Source organism: Chelmon rostratus, chromosome 24 (genome assembly GCF_017976325.1).
Source record: "Chelmon rostratus isolate fCheRos1 chromosome 24, fCheRos1.pri, whole genome shotgun sequence".
NCBI lineage: Eukaryota > Metazoa > Chordata > Actinopteri > Chaetodontiformes > Chaetodontidae > Chelmon > Chelmon rostratus.
In genome coordinates, this window is record NC_055681.1 from 9,220,132 (window position 1) to 9,242,075 (window position 21,944).

Sequence of the window (21,944 nt, forward strand, 5' to 3'; positions counted from 1 at the left end):
TTAAGCAACAACTATCCATGACTCGGCAATCGACGTTTTTACACAACAGTGCTTGACTGCATGGCCTGAGAGTCAGCGCCCCCCAGAGGGTGAAAGTGGAAATGACTCATAGAGACCGGAAGCGCGACATGGACACAGCCAATTAGATCACCAGTAATTGTTATGATCGCCTCTCTGACCGTCTGTACAAGGAAATGTAATAATATAATGCAGAAATAAAGGATGTTGTAAAAAAAATTACAGGACAAAGTGGATAAACACAGATTGTACATTTTAGAAAACACTGAGAACAGCAGAGCAACCATATATTTCAGTTTAGATCTTAAAAACATCTTGCTTTTGTCTTTAAAGCAGGGAAAGTGTCATGAATAAAATTAAACCGTGTCCTGACCTTTATTTTTTTTCAACATTTTCAAAACTTTATGAGCCAATGGTTGGCTCCACCATCTGAGGATGATGGAGAGATAAAAGTAAAGTTATCATTTTCTGATTTAACTTCCTTTCTAATATTTCTTTTAGAAATTCAATAAATTTCTCCTTATGTTTATTTACACTTGTGTCATTGACCTGAGACATTAACATCTGCAATGCAACACTTTAGCTCACCACAAATATAAAGAGTCTACATCAGCAGAGTCTATCAGAACTATATGACTTAATAATAATAAGAATACAAATCTGAATTGTCTCTATGGGGAAAAGAAGACTAAAGAATACTGTGACCCCTGATGTTCAATACATAAACAAAGAGAGTGCTAATGAGTGGTGTAAATGTTATTAAGACAGTTTCTGTCACTTCCAACAGCGTGTCACTTATTTTCAGTTCAAATGACGTGCATGTCATTTACCAAGCATCAACAGTAGGCTACATCTTTGATTGACACAACTATAATTTCATACAATTTAGAGATGCTGTGTATTTTATACAAAGCGTTACATGAAGTCTTGATGATGATGAGAGCTTGCAATGTTACAAGAGGATCAGTAGATGGCAGTAAATACTAAGGTATGATTAGAGGAACCCACTGTGGGCAACACACTAATGTATGAATAGTATATATAAAAAAATGACCTCACACACAAGTGTTGAGAAAAAACTGCTCCTGGGGATGGAACATGATAAAAATGTAATATAAATGCATGTTATTAATTGCTGATGGTTTGTAATTTTACTGCTTTATTAAGGCAAGCGAGTGAGTGATTAATGACTATAGCAACATAACCCAAGTGTGCCTCTTCGACTGAAAAGAGTAATTTTCAAGTCACATTAACATAAAAAGAACATCGTCTTTCAGCGACGAGGGGATTTAAGTTAAGAGCTTTCCCATCAAACTGTAAATTCAGGGTTTAGTACAAAGACGGGAAGTGACTCAAAAGCCAGCTGTCGCGTCTGTCTCTCCTAGGAGGGTGAATAAAAGACTCTTCAGAAAATGTGCATGTGTACCTGCGTGTGAAAGACTGGAAAAAAAGGGAAGCATATCCTGACGGATTGTGCGGAAGAAACAGGAAAAAGCACACGAAAGAAGCAAGAGAGCTTGTGATGTCTTGTGTGAGCTCACACCCACACATGCACACACACACACACACACACACACACACACACACACACACACACACACAGGACACAGGCTGGGATGGAAAAAGGGGTAAATCTTATCATTTAGAGCCTCCACAATGGGCATAAAGAGCTGCTAATCTGCTTCATCTCCCCGGTTCTTTTGTGCGAGTGGAAACGGACCTTCTGTCCATCGGCTGCTTGCCGCCCTGATCTTTTGTCTCCCAGTGGATGTGATGGCCTGCCCATCACAACCCTCATCTCTCTCCCCTTTTGTGGGCGTCCCCAACTCAGCGTACAGACTCAGCTGGAGCCCTATAAGTCCTTTAGGTGGGTCTTTTCTTGTATTCAATCCCACCTTTTCTTTCATTCTCATTTATGCTTCTTTGTTCGCTTGAGGCTGCCTGACACATACGGATGGTAACAGGCAGGGATAAGACGGATGTGCATGCCAATCTAATCCCTTGATTTAGTGAGCAAAGAATATTGGTGGTGTTAGGAATGCTACGTCCAATCTCATTAGTACTAAGGGCGATCAATAAAGCTTTCACTTCGGTTGAATGTAGTATTCACTGAAGGATTGGGCTTTGTGAATGCAGTTCTTACCACAAGCTCACTGGTGGATGACCTCTGCTACCTTTAATACTCACAAATCACCCATGACCTATTGTGTGGTGGACTGGCTACCAAGTGTATAGACAGGTCGCTCATAAAGAGGGTCTGGGCTGGCAGTCATCTACCTTTGCTGCTGTATGTCTGTGTTTTTGAAGAGACAAGCTTATCTGCCAGAACCAACCCACACATCAAATCACATATGTAATTTCCTGGAAATAAATGTGCGCCAAGTTCTTGGTTTAGACATCTGGTCTAGACTCTTCCTTTGGCCCTGCTGATGACTGTCTGCAGGGGAAACTTGCTTTATCATTGTGGTACTTGGGTAAATGGACCACCTACAGATTAAGGCACACTCAACTAACAGATTTTCCCTGAAGGGACAGTGAAGAAGAAGAAGCTCGTACATTTTGATACTTCATGAATGTAACCCGAGGCCTTTGAACAGGTGACTAGCTTCTCAGCACAAGGGTTCAATGACCTCCAGCTTAAGAGATGTTTGAAAGAGCTTTTCACTTGGAAAGGCTTTCCCCTTGGCCCACTGAGCTTGACATCGTATCTCTGAGTTTGAGCTTGAACTGTCCGACCCTGGCGGCCCACTGAGAGCAGTTCAGCGGCCTCTTCTTGCTGGGGGATCTCCAGTGAAACTGCTCTCGACAAACACAAAGGGGTTACCACCAATGCTGCTGAACTGCACCCTCGCCACAGTACTAGATATGTAGACAGATAGAGAGGCGGAAGGGAAAAGGAGGGGGGCTTCGAAGCCAGAAGGTGAATGAGAGGTAGTAGAGAAAGACAAGAGAGGAGAAGGGTGGTGTGTGTGTGTGTGTGTGTGTGTGTGTGTGTGTGTGTGTGTGTGTGTGCAAGATAACACAGGCTGGAGAAACCAGATTGACGCCCCAGTGCCATGAGTGTGTGGGCGAATCTGTCACAGATACAGAGGCAGATAGGCTGAGGTGGAGAGGTATTGTTAGAGAAGACGCAGAGCCCCAAACTAACCTTTCTACTCTGCACAATGGACCGGAAAACTAGCAGCATCTTCCTCGTTTACACCAGGCACACATGTAAACACACACACCTTGCACAGTTAAAATATAAATATGTGGTTTTAGAGCTGCAAACTCTGGTTACTTTCATTTCTCTGGACAAAAGTAGTAATTTACATGCCAAACCTGTTACACCCAGGGTAGTAAAATCAAACATCTTCATGCAATATTTTGCCTTAACCAGTAGGGGCAGTCCTACACCATAATAATACCTCTGGCTCCAGATTAACAGAACATTAATGGAATAAAAGTGGGTTATTGTGTATCAGAAGTCTACAGGTAAATGGAGGTGATGCCTGTCTGATGAGAAAGATGTTTTTTGAATACTCATGGATTCCATGCAAAATATTTTTATAATTCTTTAATCCTCTGAATAATTTAGAGATGTATTAAACCCTCTTTTAAAAGAAGAATGCCGTCAGTAGTCAAGACATTTCAAAATAACGCACAAAAATGCAGGATTAATCTCAAAAGCCAAAATAAACATTATTATATTACTATAGCTTTAAAAATAAACACTCAGTGAAGAAATGGATCCTGAGATGGTCTCCACAGCACAGGTTAAAAAGTCTTCTGCTGCCCCTCCTTACAGCCACAGATTTGTGGATGTCGGGGTTGACACCACCACCAGTGCCAGAGGCTTTGATGAGTGAATCATGCTCCTTGTGCCCACCAATGGCCTGCTGCAAAGGTCGTGAGGTTGTTGCGTTTGACCTTCAGATACTTAAATGCAATTTCTGCCAACTCCTCAACCCCAGAGTGAGCTGCAGTGGCTGGAGCCATTTTATATTTATATTGAGGAGAGATTTATACCGAAAACTAATTTCAAGGGATTCAATCATCAGAGATCATCTTGACTTGATTAGTTGTTGCAGAGATGATGTCAGTGTGGTTTTACTTTAACCCTTTGTTTATTTCTGAGGCTTTCATTTGGGGTATTGATGTACTGGACAACAAAATATATAGAGATGTGTCTTTAAAATTACATGGGCTATTAAAAAACATTAAGTCACATTTTAAAATGATTATTATTATTTCTTACAAACTTTTCGATTGTTTGAACTTGAATGAATGGAAAAGCAAATGAATCAATAAATGAATAAATGAGACAAAGCAAAAAAACCAACATTGTAGCACTTTTGAATGCAGTGCATTCTGGAACACGATGACACGGAATGTGTGTCGCACTGATGAAAGGACCAGAGTTTGCCTGTAGAGGCAAACAGCCTCTATCAGCCAGTCTTCTTGATGAACAGCAGCTGAACGACACACATATTGGTCCTCCCGTGAACTTTTCTCAAAACTTCAGAAATACTCAGATACTCGAAACTCAGAGATACTTCAGACAACTGTGATCTGCTGTGCTGACAGAGGTTGAAAAATCTGACCTGTTTGTCGTCCCACCATCACAGCAAAATGACTTGTGCGGGTACCTGCTGATGAAATCTTCGATTTAATTTGTCGTCCGGCTAACCTGCACCTGTCTCCAAGCCCTCCACCTTCTGACACTGTGGTGGACATGGCGCACAGTGACAAGAAGAAAAACCCAGACATGAACAACATCCCTTCTCTGGATGACAACACTAATCCAAAACCAAAATCCAAAAGTTCCCAGATGTGAAACACAGAATGTTTCCTTCTCTGGATGATTGCATGCACAGTTCTCCACCTGCTGAGGCTCATCAGAAGAAGTTCAGTTTTTTTCTTTATTTTGTTTCTTTTCCTTATTTTTTCTTTCTTAATATAGTTATGAATATTTATCTCACGTTTGAGCATGTCGTTTTTAGGGTATATAAATATATAAAAACCCAGCGATGGTGCAAAAAAGAGGAAATTGTAGACATGTATCAGCTGAAAACTGAAAAATCCACTCAAGATAGTATGTTGAGGCCTGGTTGAACTGTAAAGTCAAGGAATAAGGTTGCTCTCATCATGGTGGAGATGTGATGGAAATGTACAGATTTTACTATTACAGCAGGTTTAGCATTTCCCCATCCTCACTCACACTTGATATTCTTCTGCAATATGTCAAAGTTTCCAACTTGGTGATAGAGGTTTTTTAGCACCTCTATTTAAATAGGTAGTTAATGTACAGCGTTTTAGAGAGTATAGTACATTACATTTGTCTGGATACAAAGACATTCTGACTTCGACAAAGCAGGTTTGTACTTGTCAGTGTCGATTAAACAAATTTGGAAATTTTAGTTTCAAGCATTAAGTTAATCAGAACCAACTCATTAATAAATTATAATATGTTATTGAGATGTTGTTGAGATAACTGGACAAAAAAGCATGAAACAAGTGACATGCTCCAACATAAAAACTGTCAAGGCAATATATTCTTCTTGATTTGAGGTATTTTATCTTACTTTGATTTCACTTTTTGCAGTGGAGACGGGCACTTGGAAAGGACAGTGGACGTTTTGAATTTGTGGGTGTAAGGGACAAACACATGCAATGCAAACTGTGGCTGGGTGATGAGCATCTGTCAGAGAGCTCTACTTCAGATTCGAAGAGGCACCTGTAAGAACAGCTCCACAACAATCTGATCTGTTTACTTTCATGTACCTTAAATAATTCAACTTGTTTCATTTCAGCTCAAAAAAGAACAGAGTCAATACAGTCAAAGGCAGATGGGCTGCGCACCCTCTGTTTTCCATTTTTGATAGCCCAAAAGCACACTAACAAGTAATTTGTCTGAGTAGTTACTTTTTAATGGCTGTAATCTTGTATTATAACAAAATATTTCAAAAGCAAACATTACCCAACACTGATTGGAACATACTTAGTGTTTTTCTGGCGTACTAAACAGTGTGGTGATATGGGTATTGGAACGCAGCAACTGCTTCTGCCGTGTGCCAGCTAAAAGGAATATGTAGGAGTGTTTGACTCCACCATGGATTAGACAGACAGCAGCTGATCACACTGCAGCTCCTTGAAACAAGGAGTACAAGCACATAGACTCACTATACTGGACATAACAAAAGGCATAATAGGATGGTAAAGTTATGAAATATGCTGCATGTCGCAACAGAGCGTGAAGTAGACAAAAACTGTAAATTAAAGTACCGTATGTATGATATATGAAATTGCAACAAAAATGGATATATGCAAATCCAAAGCGGTTGTGTATACTTAAGCTAATGGTTCTTCTATCCAAAGTAATATTAACCTTAACTGGAATGTGATGGGAACTTACTGGACTAAATATTGCTAATAACAAACAATGAAAATATTCATTTCATTCATGAGAGAAAGAAAAATACATGGACAAATAAATTGAAAATGAAAATAAAATCAGTACAGCCTGCAGGAGACAAGGAGGACCAAGTCCAATAGAATCAGGTGCCATAACCAGACACTTCAATGACTGGCAGAAAACAAACAAAAATTTATCAGGGATTTATCATAGCCTATTATTTTTTTGGAATTGTCCTTGTGGTGTAACTCTATAGTCCAGGATCTCATGCTGGCTGGGTGTACACATTCACATCATCAACACTTGCACTAATGTGCATGTGGCAGAGTTAATCAATAACTTGCCATTACAAGAATAATTTGGCATTGCTAATCATAATTTGACATAACTTTCCCAATTTAACTAGCTCTGTTTAAACACTGCAGCTGCTGGTCAGATTTCACTGTCAGCATGTTCTTTAAGAGAGTTTCCAATTTCAAGTAGCAATTTGAGAAGGTATTGGTGGCTGAGTAATTTGTCTGTGACTTTGCTGGCTTCATGAGAAACCTCTGTGGTGCAAATTACTAATCAACAGTTAGATAATTAGTTCTTTATATGTTTTAGTATTTTCGTGAGCTTCATACTATGGAGTTGACTGTGAGAGGATCTAAAACGATTCTGTTATTATCAGAATAAATAGCTTGTTGGAGTCAAAACAGTAATGGTTTGCGTCTGATTCAACACACAGTGTGAGAGAGTGCACAACTACTGCACATGCATTGTGTGATTTGTTCTTAACAACTTTGAATAATGGAGTATGAAGTGAGAAGTATTAAATGATCCCCTACCCAAGACAGATAAGGAGGCACCTTCCTGCATGAGTAGCTCCGCAGCTGAGCTGACTCCCACATGGGCTTGCCGGGGACGATGCCACAGAGCAGAGTGTCAATTTTAAAAGAGCATCTCTTTCCTCTGGGCTGGAGGGTGACGGATAATGCTTTTGTACATTACCGAGAGGAGAAGGCCATCCATCATGGCTACGAGCATGTGCCGGTCTGTGTGTGTGTGTGCGTACAGTATGCTCTTGTGCTGATTGTATGCAGGTAGCGTTGCTCTCCTCAAGGCTTTAGTGTGGTTACTGAAGGGGGGGGGGGGCAGCAGGCCTTGCGGGTTGATGCAATGCAGGCAGAGCATCTGGAGACAAGGACTCTCACTGGTGTCAAGCGGGGGCGGGTTATTTATTTGGTTGGGGGTCGTGGGAATACTGAAAGCATCTTCTTGCTGATGAAGAACTGATGCGCTCAGACACATTGCAGTGCCAGTGGTAATGTGTGTTTTGTGTTAAAGGCTACCTTTTCAACACCATGCAACAAGGCTGATTGGTGGGAAGGAGACACAGGAAAACATTAAGAAACATGCACACTTATGTATACACTGTGCCTCTGAACATGGGAGACATTAATTCATATTCATGAGTTAAGGGAGCAGTTTTCAACAGCCACATTGTTGACAGTGTCACGAGTCAAAACTCAACAGAAGACCAGACTCTGCAGCAGGAAGACTCACATTCTCTCTGACTCGTTTGCAGGGAAAATATCAACTTCCAAAAAATCATATTTTGGACACAAATGCGTGAAGAACGCAGGTGAAAAGCAGTGCAGAAGTGAATTTATATGCGCATAATCTGCAAAACCTTTTGTATTTTCACTTCTGTATTTAGGCAATCCACTCAGTACAGTGCAACACTTCTGACTTCTGGCATGGTGCCGAGAGAGGGGGAGATACTATAATTTGACCTGCTGAACTTGCTCTGTTTAGCATGCCATGCTCTATACGGCTAACATACAACGCCCATGCTAATACTGTTCCTGCAGCCGCTCTTGTTTCCATAACAACTAAATGTGAAGAAGACAGGCCTCTAACCAAAAAGTCAGAGCAGTCTGGGTGGAGGGACACATGGGAAGTAAACGTGTGCACGCACACACACACACACACACACACACACACACACACACACACACACACACACACGATTCATGTAAAACAAGCACGCAAACAGGTCCATGCATGCAAACAAAAATACACTCCATGCAGGTGCAGTGGTAATTTTGCACACCTTGACTGCGGCAGCCCTCCCACCCACCCACTCTTGTTGTTTTCCCGCCCCATGTGTGTTCAGAGGAGAGGGCAGGTGGTGTGCGCTCCCTGAGTTCCATCCTCTGAGAGTTATTACTGTTACAAATAATCCCATGATGACGCCAAGTCCAAACAGTTTCAACAATAAAGACGGGATATTGATTTGATATTTGCAGGAGCGTTTTTCAGTGGATTTGGCTGCTTGTTTGTTGTTCTTCCCAGTTTATATATGGAAACTGCTGCGCTGTGTCTTTGTGTGTGGCCTCGGTCATGGGAGGAAGGCCTTTTGTGTAGCTTGCTTATACTACTACGATGTGTTTACTTGACTCCCTGCTTGTGCCCCAGTGGCCTTATGCTGTTATGTCTCCAAGGGCCCAAACTGTAGCTTGAGAAAGACTGATAAGCAAATTGAGCAGGCCCCTTTCCTCCTTGCTCTGTTTTGTTATATGCAGAACGATTGTTTCATTTGTACATAGCGTATTTTCTCCTTTTTACTGCCTTCTCTCTCCCTCAATTTTCTAAATCGCTGCACGTTTTTATGAATAACTGAGCTTGTGTGAGCATGGCGGTTTTCAAGCCCGGGCAACTAGATTCACCTCTGAGATATAATAACGCAGGTGAAAAACAATACCATGCAGAGAAATGAGAGGAACGTGCAGAGATAAATCTCCAAAACACTCACTGCAAATGTCCCATGAATCTACTTCCATGACGTCATTCAGCGGGAGCCTGTGTGTGTGTGCATGTGTTGTTATGAAGAAGGGTGTGTGTGTGTGTGTGATGAGATAGAGAAAAAGAGAGGGGGATTGCTAAGGTGGCAGTTTGAATGATGTTTAACCGCAGCTCAGCACAGTTGAATGAGGCTGTAAATCCGCTTTCTCCCGGGTGCAGTTACTCAGAGGGCCATGGTACAGAACTATCACAGAGAGAAGGATGTCACCACATTACTGCTGCCGACACACACACACACGCACACACACACACACACACTATTTCTACCTCCTACAAGGCATAAAATATAACCCGTACCATCAACAGCAACCCACTCAGAGGATTGAAGGTATACACAGAGCTCAGAGCTGTATCCCACATTAACCAAACACAGAGAGCTCTCCTCTCTCGGGGCTTCACATCCACACTGGCCTCACTGGCACATAATCTCCCTCTGCCACATCACTTTTCCTCACAGCTCACACTGCTTATGATCAGTTCATGAAAACAACAATACAGGCAGTGACTGACAGCTACAATTTCATGCCATAATGGAAATAGTTTTTATAAGGTCAGTCTTTTTTCTGCTTTTGGAAATGTACTGTATCCATGTCTAAATTTACAAAAAAAAACATTCCATTCCTTCGTATTTTACCTTTTTTATGTACCGCTGCATTTCTGCCAACATAATACTGCAGTGTCCAACTGCATCAAAGGGAAAATGTGGCGGGCATTCTTACAAAAGCCGCCTCGTAAACATACGTTACTTGTGAAGCTAATTTGATTCAGATGAGGAGATTTATGTGCAGAGCTGAGGAGACTCGGGAGGTTGTTTTTTTGAAGGGTAGAATCGTCAATTATTTTGGAGCAGATGGGTCTCAAAGAGCAATTGAATTTGATTATCGCCTCAATGGAATACATAATGAAAGAGCCCTAATTTGGAAAGAAAGTTATGAGAAGGCCATTTCAATTACTCCACACGCTTAACTTGGGCACCAGCCTCACACAACAGACTCAAACATTCGGATGATTTTCTATTTCTTATTTTCTGTCTTTCTTCCTCTTTAATGACAGCGAGCGTGAATCATGATGAGCGCAGCTGTTTATTTGCTTGTTTCTGAAATCTGCCCCAGCTGCATTCTTGAAAGCGCGCCGCTTTTGTCATTGTTAATTGATTACCACTTTTCATGAAATACAACTTTGTTTTTCGTTCTATTATCGACACTCTTGTTCGAATGATAACAGGCTTGGCGTCTCCGCTCCGTTGAAATCATTTGACAGATTCGGAGTGAAGAATTGTCTGCGGCGCCAGCATCCAACAGATTTTCACAGAAGCTTTAAGATTTTTCCTTTTTTTTTGTCCAAGAACGCTCAAATCCTGACAACCTGTCAAGTATGTTTGCTGCACTAACAGCTTCCCTTTACTCAACTTGTGATTGACAGATGTATTTTTTCTTTCTCAGGTTCAAGAGTTCATATTGATTAAGGTTTCACAGAACTTATTTGATCTGTTTTTAGAGTTGGGTTGTGTTCAAACTTTTATGATCATAAGTTGTCCCTCAGAGCACCGACACAAAGATCACTCTTTCCTCCTCAATACCATTTCAAAGACTTATCTGCTGATGGTTGGACCAGATGTTTAAGACGAGACCCTGAGCAAATGGGAACTGGTTATTAGGGAGGTTTATTTGTATGTGAGAAAACACATAGCTTCTAACTCTCTGCATGCAATGTGATGTCACTTCCTGTCCTACACTAAAGGGGAACACCACCGATTTTACACATCAGGGTAGAAAAAAAAGCTCACCTGACCTCTGTAGCCAGCTCCTCATCTCTGCTTAAGGCTAAAACACACCAGAATGTGTGACCAAACTGTTGAAGTTATTATTATGGATAATGTAGGCACAAGGTATTGACAAGAAATAGTATCTGTTTTCTGCAACTTTGATTTTTTTCTTTGTTTCAAATTATCCATCATGAGCCTGACAATGTTATCGAGCTAAATTGGTGCAGTACTCACACTAAATGGCAAAAAAGCAGCTTTAATCTCTTTCAGCACAGTATAATAAAAGATTTCCTTAGGAAAAGTGAACATTTTAATGCAGAATTCAAGTAAGAATAACAGCTCTATCAACTCTCCGTGGCCACAGAGTCCTCTTCAGAATTTCTCAAGCAGTGCTTCTACTGAAGCAGCAATCCTGGTCTCTGACGTCAGGCACTTGAACAGCAACACCTTCACTCAAACTCAACCACAAACACTCCAGACAGATGGTTCAGACCCACTGCGAGATGCCTCCCGCCATGCCTGATAACAAGTTTCTTGCACTATATAGGGCAACCGTGACTGTAAACACACCAGCCCCAAGTGGAGCGAACAGGTGGCCTACCACGTAGGACCACTGGTCACGCTGCGTGTTCACAACAAAAGTTCAGTTATGAAGAAACGCTTTAAGTCTTTTCATTGCTCTGTACCATGTAACGGCCCCAGACGTGAAGTGCTCCAGCGAAATCAATTCCAGGGCTCTGCACCTGCACGCTTCCGCTGCGCAATCCCAGCATGACGCATTAGCTTCAGTCTGGTAGCATCCAGAAGCATCAAATCTCCCTCAGTATCTGTTTATCAAGTTAATTTCCTCTGTGCTGCTTCACAGTGACCAGAAAGCTGGCCTAGTTTGGAGCTCTGAATGGAGCTTTTCTCATTCCAATCATTTCCTCTGTGTATTTGTTTTCCAAGGCAGCATCCTCTGGTGGCGGGGAGATGATAATGTCACGGAGGAAGGAAAGTGATGGTCTGCCTGGTGTTTATACAAGACCTTGGCATTTGTTGTCATTGGGTCTGTCGTCATTGGCGGGCAAGTTGCCACAGAGCCCCTTTGCATCCTCCACACACACACACACACACACATACACGCACACACCCTCCCCACTCTGACCCACATAGGTGCTTTGAACTGCTGGCAGGCCCGACAAGATTATCTGGGCCCCCTTCCCAGGAAGACCATTGGGATGTGGGTGCGCGGCGATGTGTGCGCGCAGATGAAACATGTAAGATGTAAGCTGCATGTGTATATGCAACGCTGCTGCAGCTTGTGACAGCACTTTGGATGCTGTTGAAAGAGATGTAAGGTTTAGTCTCCAGGTGGTTCTCTTCTTCAGACTGTCACTGAAGGTGAAGGAGGAGGATATGGAGTATTTTGGAATTTATGATTTCTGAGCCTCTCCTGGGAGGGTATAATTCTGGTTTAATGATATTCTGCACGACTACATCTCAAGCTATTTCTAAGGGTTAAAACCAATGTACGTTGACGCACCCAGGCTTCACCATGCTAGGACACATTGAGGAGCCTCTGTACAGTCACAAAATAATACAATAAACAAAGTACAAAGTGATTAAGTTAGGAAACCCAACAAAGTTTCCTCCCAAACTTTGATGACTAATGCGGTGCCTGTTTGCCCTCTCTTCCATCTTGATTACATAATCCCCAGATTAATTAGCTGCGCGTTTCAGTCACTTCCTGTAGCGCGACCCTCAAACCGGCTCCCCCCGCAATCTGGCCTATCGACTTACAGGGTGCCAGAGCTTTTTCTTTGAAGGCCGCCTAGGCTTCAGAGGCAAAAGAACGCTCTGATCTGACGGCTAAAGGAAAGGGCCCCTGCGGTGTGCCGTTACAGACTGATAAAAACCTCGAAAAACAACATTTGGGTAACACGCACACTCCCAGGGAAAAAAAAAAATTAAGAATAATTTGGTTGTGAAAACAAGAGGCGGTATGGAACAATGACAATCTGGCTCCTTTGGTAATTTCCTGTCGCCGTTCATTCGTGTGATGTGGTCGTGACTGTTCTGCCGGGATCAATCAAACCTGTGAGCAGATGGCATCGCACTCCTCCGGCAGACTGGGGATTGTCTATGTTTTTTCAGAGGCGGTAATTGGCCCGCTATGTCATGGACCGGAGCATGCTAACAGCCACTGCCATCGCCGCTGTGCTGCGACAACACGTGTTGTTCTGCTTTGTATGACTCATAATGTGCTACCTGTGCTACAGGCTCCATTTCAACTCAAAGTTGTGTTAAATGTTATAATTAATAAGCTATGCTGCCAGTCTGTTTCAGGAAGGAAAAACACATTGCAGGAGCGCACACAAGCTGAGAATTGCAACATGAACTTTGGTGCTCTCGTTAATCTTCCAAGTCAACAGTCCAGGAGACCCCAAAGAGTCAAAGATATCGCGTTCTGGATCTGAAACTGTGCTGTATTTGCTAACAAGGTTTGCATTTAGGTGAGGAAAGCCTATGTGGATAAATGGAACCATGTGTGGGAGACTCAGCAAGCTGTATAAAAGAGAAGCAGAGTAATTGCATGTGTACTGTATGAGTCTGTGTGTGTGTGTGTGGCTGAGACAGCGGGCACTTCAAAGCTTTGATGTTGAAGCTCCTAAATGAGGGCCACCAGAGGTCCAGACTAATGGGACATCATGGGGAGATTAGAGGCCAAGTGCAGCAGGCTGGCAACACAGCATTATGTATATATGTGTGTGACAGAGAGAGAGAGCTGGAACATGAGTTTGTGTCTGTGTGTGTGTGTGTAATACCCCGTGTGTATTCTTTTTGCGATTAAAAGTGAAAGTTTGACTGTAAAGCTCAGATGCAGTTTGCTGGTAATTGGACAGGAATCGTTTATTTGTGTATTGCAGCAATGTCAGAAATGCCAAGAAAGCATTGCATGAATCAAACTCTGTTCTTTTGTATGGTATAAATCCTTTATTAAATAATCATAACAATAATTATAATAACAATCATAAAAAGAGCATTTCTGTACAAAGACCCCTTTAAAACAACAATAACAGCAGTCCGAGCAGTGCGAAAGGGGGGATCCTGTCCTTTTTAACGTTTGTTTGGTCCTCCCAGGTAGAAGGGGGCGCTGTGACTGTCCCTGTCAGTGTCAAATTACAGTATCTGATACCGGCTCCGAAGGCAAGCTGGATCCCCGAGGCTCCAAGGCACTTTGAAGAGAGTCAGTGGGGTCCAGAAAAGCGGGCCTCAGAGGAGAGGGACGGCTCGTTTGTGTGTGCATGTGTGTACGTGACAGTAAACGGGATGAAATGTTGAGTGCGCGTGTGTATGGCGAATCCACGGTGTTTACGTGTGCCATGATCACAAATGTATACCTCAGGCCAAGCAGTTGACACTGTTCCCATCATTCTTGGGTCTGAGCGCCTCTCAGCGTGTGTGTGTGTGTGTCCAAAGTTTCATGTGTTTCTGAGCCAGAGAGGGTGTGTATTCATGTTCTGTATACACATCTGTATATACAAGTGAAGTGATGTGTGTATGTGCATGTGCATGGGTGGGAGACTTGCTCTCTCACCCTCTCCTTCTCATGGCTTATGAGTCCATTCAGAGCACGCAAGACTGGTTCAAAACCGTCCTGAAAAATGGCCGCCTTGCTGTGCGAGAGCCCACATAAAGAAAACAAAAACAACTTCAGAAATAGGCCGTAATGAGCCAGTTGGTTGAGGTGGGGGTGCCGTGATCTGTGTGTATGTGTGAGTTGGGTGGGGGGTAGGTCCTTTAAATCATGGCTTTTGAGGTCCACATGTTAAAAGAGAGAGATGGACACCTCCTCTCTTTTCCCGCTGCCGCCTCAACGTTCCTTTTTCGACATTTCCGTGAACGGTTTTGCTTTTAAGGCTTGTCGTGTGCCCGGGCACACAGTCAGTCGATTGAGAAGAGCTGTTTCTGGCTGTGCGTTTGCTTTTTCATCCTATTTGTTTTTTGTCCTCGCGAAAGCACATCGCCCCTGCGAGAGAGAGAGCAGGGGGTTTTCAGCGCTCCGTCAGTCATAGTCTCTCTCTCTCTCTTTCTTCCGTGGTGTTCAGTCTCTGTCCTTACCAGCAATCCATAGGTTGCACCGACAAAACTCCTTGACCTTTCACCATTAACCGCAATGTAAACATGACCTTCTCTTTGACAGGAACCAGTTACAACAGTCTCTGACAACTAAATCTAACAATAACTCTCTCTGTCGTTAAAAGAATGTGTTAAAATGCCCCCCTCCTCCCCTCGTCTACACACACGTACACTTTCTTTGCCTCTTTTTTTTCTACTTATCTGTCATCACAGGCTGGCGGCAGGCCAGAACGAACACGTTAAACAGAAAGAGGGTGACCGAAAGACAGGCTTGATGGACGTCGGTGACTAAAAATACTACAGACTGCCGGGAACTAAGAGGATAACTGAGGCTGATAGGTAGCAGTCTATGAGGGAACAAAAAAAAGTCAACGGGCCACACAAAGGAGCTAAGTTCTAGGCCACTGTGTTCACATGTGATCAAAAAAGACGCTCTCTAAGCACGTTCCTAACCTACCACCTTTCCAACACAATGTGTTCTGACTCAGTACGTGTAGCTTACAGAATCCAGTTTCAAAACTAGACCTCTTACAAATCTATGATGCATTTATAAACACTTCTCTTTTGGTGGAGCAGGAATCTGTAATTGATATGTGTAGATATTTATTTTTTGAGGCCTGACATCCCCGCAACGGAACAATCCATCTGGGCATCCCCAAGTATTTCTCTCATTGGTTTTTTCACCACTACAACTACCAACACTGGACTGTGTCATGTCTTCCAAGCAGGAGTTCTCATTTGAGTGGCTTTCTTGTTGTCCATGTGTCCAGGGATCTGCGCCACTGAGGAAGTAAAATGACACTAAAGTGAACTGGAGGAAATGAAGAAAATAGTGAGAGGTTTTCACGAAATGGCTGCATCTCTCGCTCTCGCTTGCGTCTCCTGTTGGGTTTCCTTCCCCCCCGAACCGCCTCACGCCTCAGTGCAGCAGCGCTGTTGGTTCAGTTTGACCTTGTGCTTGAGGCCGTCGTACAGTTCAAAGTTGTAGTTCTCAAGGGTGGTGGAGGAGCGTGACGACAGGCCGCTGTAGGAGCAGGTGCAGTACAGGAGGAGGCCGGCGCAGACCGCCCCGAGCAGGACGCCCAGGGAGCTCATGACGATGATGGTGACCAGGATGGGGTCCAGGGTGTACAGCCACGAGTTGTCCTTCTCTGAGACACGCGTCACCGGAGGCTCAGATGACGGGGATGGCGTGTTCCACTCGGGGAACTGTAAAACTGTGACAGGAAAGTGGAAAAGCAGACAAGAAAAGTGAATTTTACGACTGACTGTATCGATAGAACAACATTTACAAAGCAAAGAAAGTCACTTGTGTGGTGTTAGAGTGAGGGCCCTGTGTCTTACCTCCACCTAGAGGGTCTCTGCCACTGAAAAGTCGCCCATCTCCAAACTCGTTGGGTCTCTTAACTGTCAGAGAGAAGCACAGGAATCACAGTCTATTAGCATCAAGCAAATACTCTGCATAATTAATGCCAAATAGCACAGCAAGAGCACCTTTTGTAATGCTAATAATCAGGACCTCAGGATAATCAGGAAGTTTGCAGGACCACACACATAGTGACCAACAAATAGCTTTGGATAGTGTAAATGTCTATCTAATTCAGAGATTTGGCAGCCACACACACACACGCAGCTCTCAGAATAGTAGAAAAATATGACTTTATTAATAGAGAAAGATCATTATGATACATTCCTGTCAAACACACAGTCATCACATAGCATACTGGTGGTATAAGACTGTTCATTCCATGTGAATAAAGATGCAAACATGTCATCATCAAATAATTAACATTACCCATCATTATCACCGTTAAAATCGTCGACACTGTTACTGTCAAGTTTAAGAGTGGTGTATAAGATGATCACAGAAAAAGAAACAAACAAACAAAAAAAAAACGAATGGCAACAAATGTCAGCATTAAGTAGTGCTTGTGACGGTCTCGCTTTCCATTCTGTGAACCTCACTGCCAGGCGGCGTGAGCTGAAAATTGATATGTGTGTGAGTGTCTGAATTGGAAGATTACAAGTGTGGTAAAACTAGCAATGGCTGCAGCACTTTAGCTGAGCCCGATGGCTCAAGTGTACTTATACTTTAGATGAGTTTTCTTTGCACTTTTTGTGTTCGTGTGCGCGCGCTTGTTTCTATGCGTGCGAGTGTGTGTTTGCGCTTGCCGCTCTTGGCAAGCATGCGGGAGTGGGAGTAGCTGCTTGGCAAGGCACACGTCTTGTTCTGGAGGTCTTGGATGGCCAATGGCGTTATTAATGCTGTTTCCAGGGCAACTGAATTTGGCAGCGGATTGGGCGACGGAGGTGCGGTAGATGGGAGGGAAAAGTGCTTACCGCAGCCTTAATAAATGTTATCTGTCCATTAACTAATTACAACTATTAGAGGCTTGGAGCGTAACGGTGTTGAGATGGACCAGTAAGGGTGTCCAATCCCTCCTCCCCAAGTTGATTTAAAAGCACATTGTGAGAGCGTGCCAAAAAACACATTTTTATTTCGCTCTGGAGGGAAAAGTTCAGCTTTTAAATTGTGGCAACAAATCGGCACGCATTCTGCTGAGCTGCGGGCGAGTAGGTGACAGATATTTGCTGGTGTGACAGATCGCGAAAGCATGGCCCGCTAAGCCACAGAGCGAAGACCTCAATTTCATTCGATCCAGGGTGATAAACCGAGCTCATGTCAAATCTCACCACCTCTGAACCAACTGATGAGAGACAAATTGGTGCCAATTTGTCTACCACAGTCTAGAGTTTTGAGAAATTTCACAATAAACTCGGCTTTTAAATCCCATATATGTTAAATATTAGCAAGAAGTGCGTTAGCTATGTCTTATTTTATGTTAACAGCCATTAATGGCGTCATATGGCACTAAAGGAAGAACCATCAATAGCTGGAGCTCTGCTCTGGTTTTCATAATGTCTTGGATCCCTCTCAAGGGTGCACATATACGGCAAAACACTGCACTTATGGGTTCCAGCTGGTCGGGCGGCATTGTGGGATTTGTAGGAGTATAAATCAAGAAAGAAGTGGCGATGGCAGGCAGCTGTGTCTATTTACAACCCTAAAAACAACAAGCACATATTCCCACTGAAAACACAACAAGGCTCGGCTCGGCATGGCTTTCATCTGAGCGGCTCAAAGACATGGCGAACAACGGGAGTGGGTGGCATGGAGCATAAATGGGAGTGGAACAACGTGCTTTATTACGCCGGAGAATCAAGATGAAACACTAAACACTGAAGACGGCTGCATCCATCACTGACTGACGCCTTTATCAGGAGAAGACAGGGCGTTCAATCAAATGAGCTGGTTATCTCCATTCGTGATGCAGGACTTAAAGTATGATGGATTTACATTCCTTTGTTTTAAATGTGCACATGCTCTGTTGAAAAGGACAATGGAAGGATTTTCTTTTCGCCTCCATTACAACACCCTCACTATTGGTACAACTCATATCGCAGCTATCTCGTGTTGTTATTACAGAGATACCAAGAGCTTTATTTTCTGGGGCTTGCCAAATCATTTCCACAGCTAGCACACTGAACGCCTCTCAGCCTAACAGTTTTCTCCTCTCTCTCTCTCTCGGCACTGCAGAGCTCCTCGTGTCTCTGGGGTCTTGTTTTAGCCCGTGGTTTGGCAGGTCTGGCTGGCTCTCGCAGCGGAACCAGCTCGACCCCCCCCCCCCCCCCCTCCCCTCCCCTCCTCTTCCCAGCCCACACATGTCTGCGTGTGTGTCCATTCTGGGGTCATTTCAGGAGGACCGTTGGGGTTATGAGGAGCCAGACGGCACTCAATGGTCCGATACAAGCTGTTCAGATAAATAACTTACTCAGACTTCAGTCCTCTTATCAGGAGCAGCATAGTGTGAAATGTCAACAAACTCCTTAATGGAACAAAGAAGAAAACAGCAACCGAAGCTACATCCATTAGAGACAGAGAGAGAGAGCACAGTGTTTCTTTGCAAATTTTCACTTGGCAGTTTAGGACAATGTCTGTGTCATCATCACCCTTGCCACTGTAAACTAAATGAGGGAGGGGTTCGTGGAGTGGATGTTCGGTCAATCTTGTGGCAACACGACACACACTGCCACTGACATCACAAGTTGCCATCCTGCTCTGCCAAACACAACGCAGCTAAGCGCTTCCTTTCAGCAGAGGGTACGGTGTCGGTCCCGGCTGTCCAACCTCACTGTCAGGACTGGCTCCACCCCTGGGGCGGCCATACTGGAGGACCAGTTAGAATACTGGAAGCACTGCGAGGAGCTGTGATAGGCCACTGACAGCTGGCTCTTCTTGGTGGCCAGGTGTTGTCGGCAGCAACAGAGGGCTCTGACCAAGATGGCCACCGCCAGGAGAAGGAGGGCGCCCCCGGCGGCCATAATGTAATACCAGTGGATGGGCAAGGGAGGCACAGGAACGCCTCCCCCTGGTGGAGAGATACAGAATAATTGGCCAGCGGGAAAAGTGAGGAGTGGCACTTGTTTATTGTCTACATTTAATTCTCTATTTTCTATCCCTATTGGTCTTTATCATACGAACAGCAGGCGTGCACCTCATGTGAGCATGCACAAGCATGCCAGTTGCAAAAAATAAAATAAATCTCCAAGGCCAAAAAAAAAGAAAAATTCAAATGCATCCATTTCTCTCATGTAGCTTGGGTTGCAGTTGGACTACAAGTTTTCACACCAAGATCATCAAGAGATTTGGTTTGAAATGAGTCCAATAGTTGATCCAATCAGGTGCAATGCAATTAATTTTTTTTTCAAAGCTCCAATGAAATGACTTGGTGTGAAACGAAAGCCAAAATAATTAGTTATAAAAGCACCCACACACATTGAATTAAGGAGCTTCCTCTTCCTGTTTTGCACTGGCACAGGAAGTCACGAACAGCCCCCTGATAAACTCTCAGAACCATGCAAGAATCAGTCGGACACCACATGGGAATCCAATGTTCCAGCGCTCTCTCTGAGCTGATGCTGGACTGGGATTTGTTATTTAGTTGGCAGATTTGTTTTGAGTACATAATTTATCCTGTTCTCTGTTCTTGGTTTTTCATTTTCCCTTTTCTCATGCATCAGCCTCCTGGCCAGTCCTCTCCTCCTCAAGCCAAGCTCTGTCTCCTTGGAGACTATCTCCACAGATCCTCTACACTGCTGCCCCTGGCTTGAACCCCCTTCTCAAATTCTTGGTAAGAACCAACTAACCACCTTCCAAGAAGCCTCCACTCCACTATCCAAGACTGTGATGCAAAAATGAACCCCCGAGGACATTGACAAACTAAAAAATAAAGCCCACACGTATCATCCAAACTTGATGTGGAGAGATGTAAGACGGAGAGGATGTCAAATTGAACTAGGGAAAGTGAAGCAGAGCTGAATACATCCTGATTTTTGGACCGTGTCACATAATTACAGAGGGAAATGGTGCATGCTCCTGCTACTTCACACTGCACACACTCATTAGACAGAGCCGAGTTAGGGAGAGGAGAGCGAGACACCCGTGCTTGCCGCTGCTCAGTCACTCTATCTGATTGCTTTTCACTGGGGACACTGGTGTGTGTGTGTGTGGTGATATTAATGTGTGTGTTTGCGCATGTTTGTCAGGGGTTAGAGACTCCGTGAGAGCGCGTGTGTGTATGTGTGTGAAGGCGGAGGAGTAGAAAAGCCGAAGAAGTGCACACACATCACATTCGCACTGAAACCGCCAAGCTCTTATCTTATTGGAAGACATTATGAGATGCCAAAACACTAACATCAATCTCATAGAGTCCCCCAGGATGCTCTAAATATTTTTCATGAGGCAGACAGTTATTTAAAACCCTTCAGGCTGTGTCAGGCAGCCTAGAACTGAGAATATGTAGCTCTTTTCAAATATCTGACTCCGTGAGGTGTGCTTGATTTAGCTTGCCTTGCACGCAGAGCTTGCTCTTTTGAGACTAATCCTTTGTTTCCACTGAGACTGACAAGGTAAAACTAATGCACAGCAACACATTACTGAAATCATCTATTTTCCAACGAGGTTAGAGTGCGAAAATTCAATCAGTATTTGCAAATTTAAGTATTTAGATTTTAGCAAGGGGTTTAGTATTTGTTTGGTGATGTCTACATGCTGCTGATGATGCAATGAATCGCTAGTTTTAAAAATGAATGCAGTAGTTTTTTGTTTTTTTTTAATCTGGGCTCACACAGCTCTAGCAGACTCAGCCTCTGTGCTGTCGGTGAAGGGCTGACTGTGTAGTGGTTTAGACGACTTAGTGCCACCAAGCAAAAAACCCCAGGCTAGTGCATACCAACGGGCAGGAAGCAAGACCAGAGAGGAAGTGACATCATAGCAAAGTGAAACTCACCTGGATTTTCAGGAGAGAAGGCTGCAAAGGGTTCTACGAGGACAGGGAGAGAGTCAGGCAGACATAGAGAGACAGGAGCAGAAAGCGAGAGAGAGAGAACTGTTAGATAACTTTAAATATGAGGGAAAAGTCAGCCAAATGTCACACAAATGTCACAAGACTATCAAACTCCTCCCGAGGAAATTTAAGTTAATTCCTCAGATAACTCACATGAATTATGGCATTTACTCGGCTCCTTTGCAAGAATGCAATTTCAAACAGGGCACATTGTGTGAGTTGGGAATTTGAGATGGGCTGCGCTGAGAGTATATAGGCCCGGCGTACGTGTACGTGTGTGTCAGTGTTCACAAAGTTCAGGCATTTCAAGTTGTTTATCTGCAGAGCCCAGTTAAACTGGAGCGGGGCAGGGGGGTTTTTGGCTTGCTGCAAATGCACAGAGCAGAACCTT

At 43.6% G+C, this 21,944-nt stretch overlaps 1 protein-coding gene across 4 annotated transcripts in view; it reads right to left on the bottom strand.

Moving 5' to 3' along the window:
- Positions 1-13,983: 13,983 nt before the first annotated feature.
- The window catches only part of nrp2a (neuropilin 2a), a 58,791-nt gene continuing 50,830 nt past the window's right edge, over positions 13,984-21,944 (bottom strand). For 2 of the 4 annotated variants that reach the window (XM_041965899.1, XM_041965898.1), the window contains exons 16-18: positions 21,497-21,529; positions 16,491-16,553; positions 13,984-16,363 (exon numbers count right to left, since the gene is read on the bottom strand). In XM_041965899.1, the coding sequence (XP_041821833.1) occupies positions 16,059-16,363; positions 16,491-16,553; positions 21,497-21,529 (401 nt within the window). In that variant the 3' untranslated portion in view covers positions 13,984-16,058. Of the gene's footprint in view, positions 16,364-16,490; positions 16,554-18,887; positions 19,577-21,496; positions 21,530-21,944 lie in introns of those variants that run through there. The other 2 variants (XM_041965900.1, XM_041965901.1) reach the window with 2 other exon arrangements.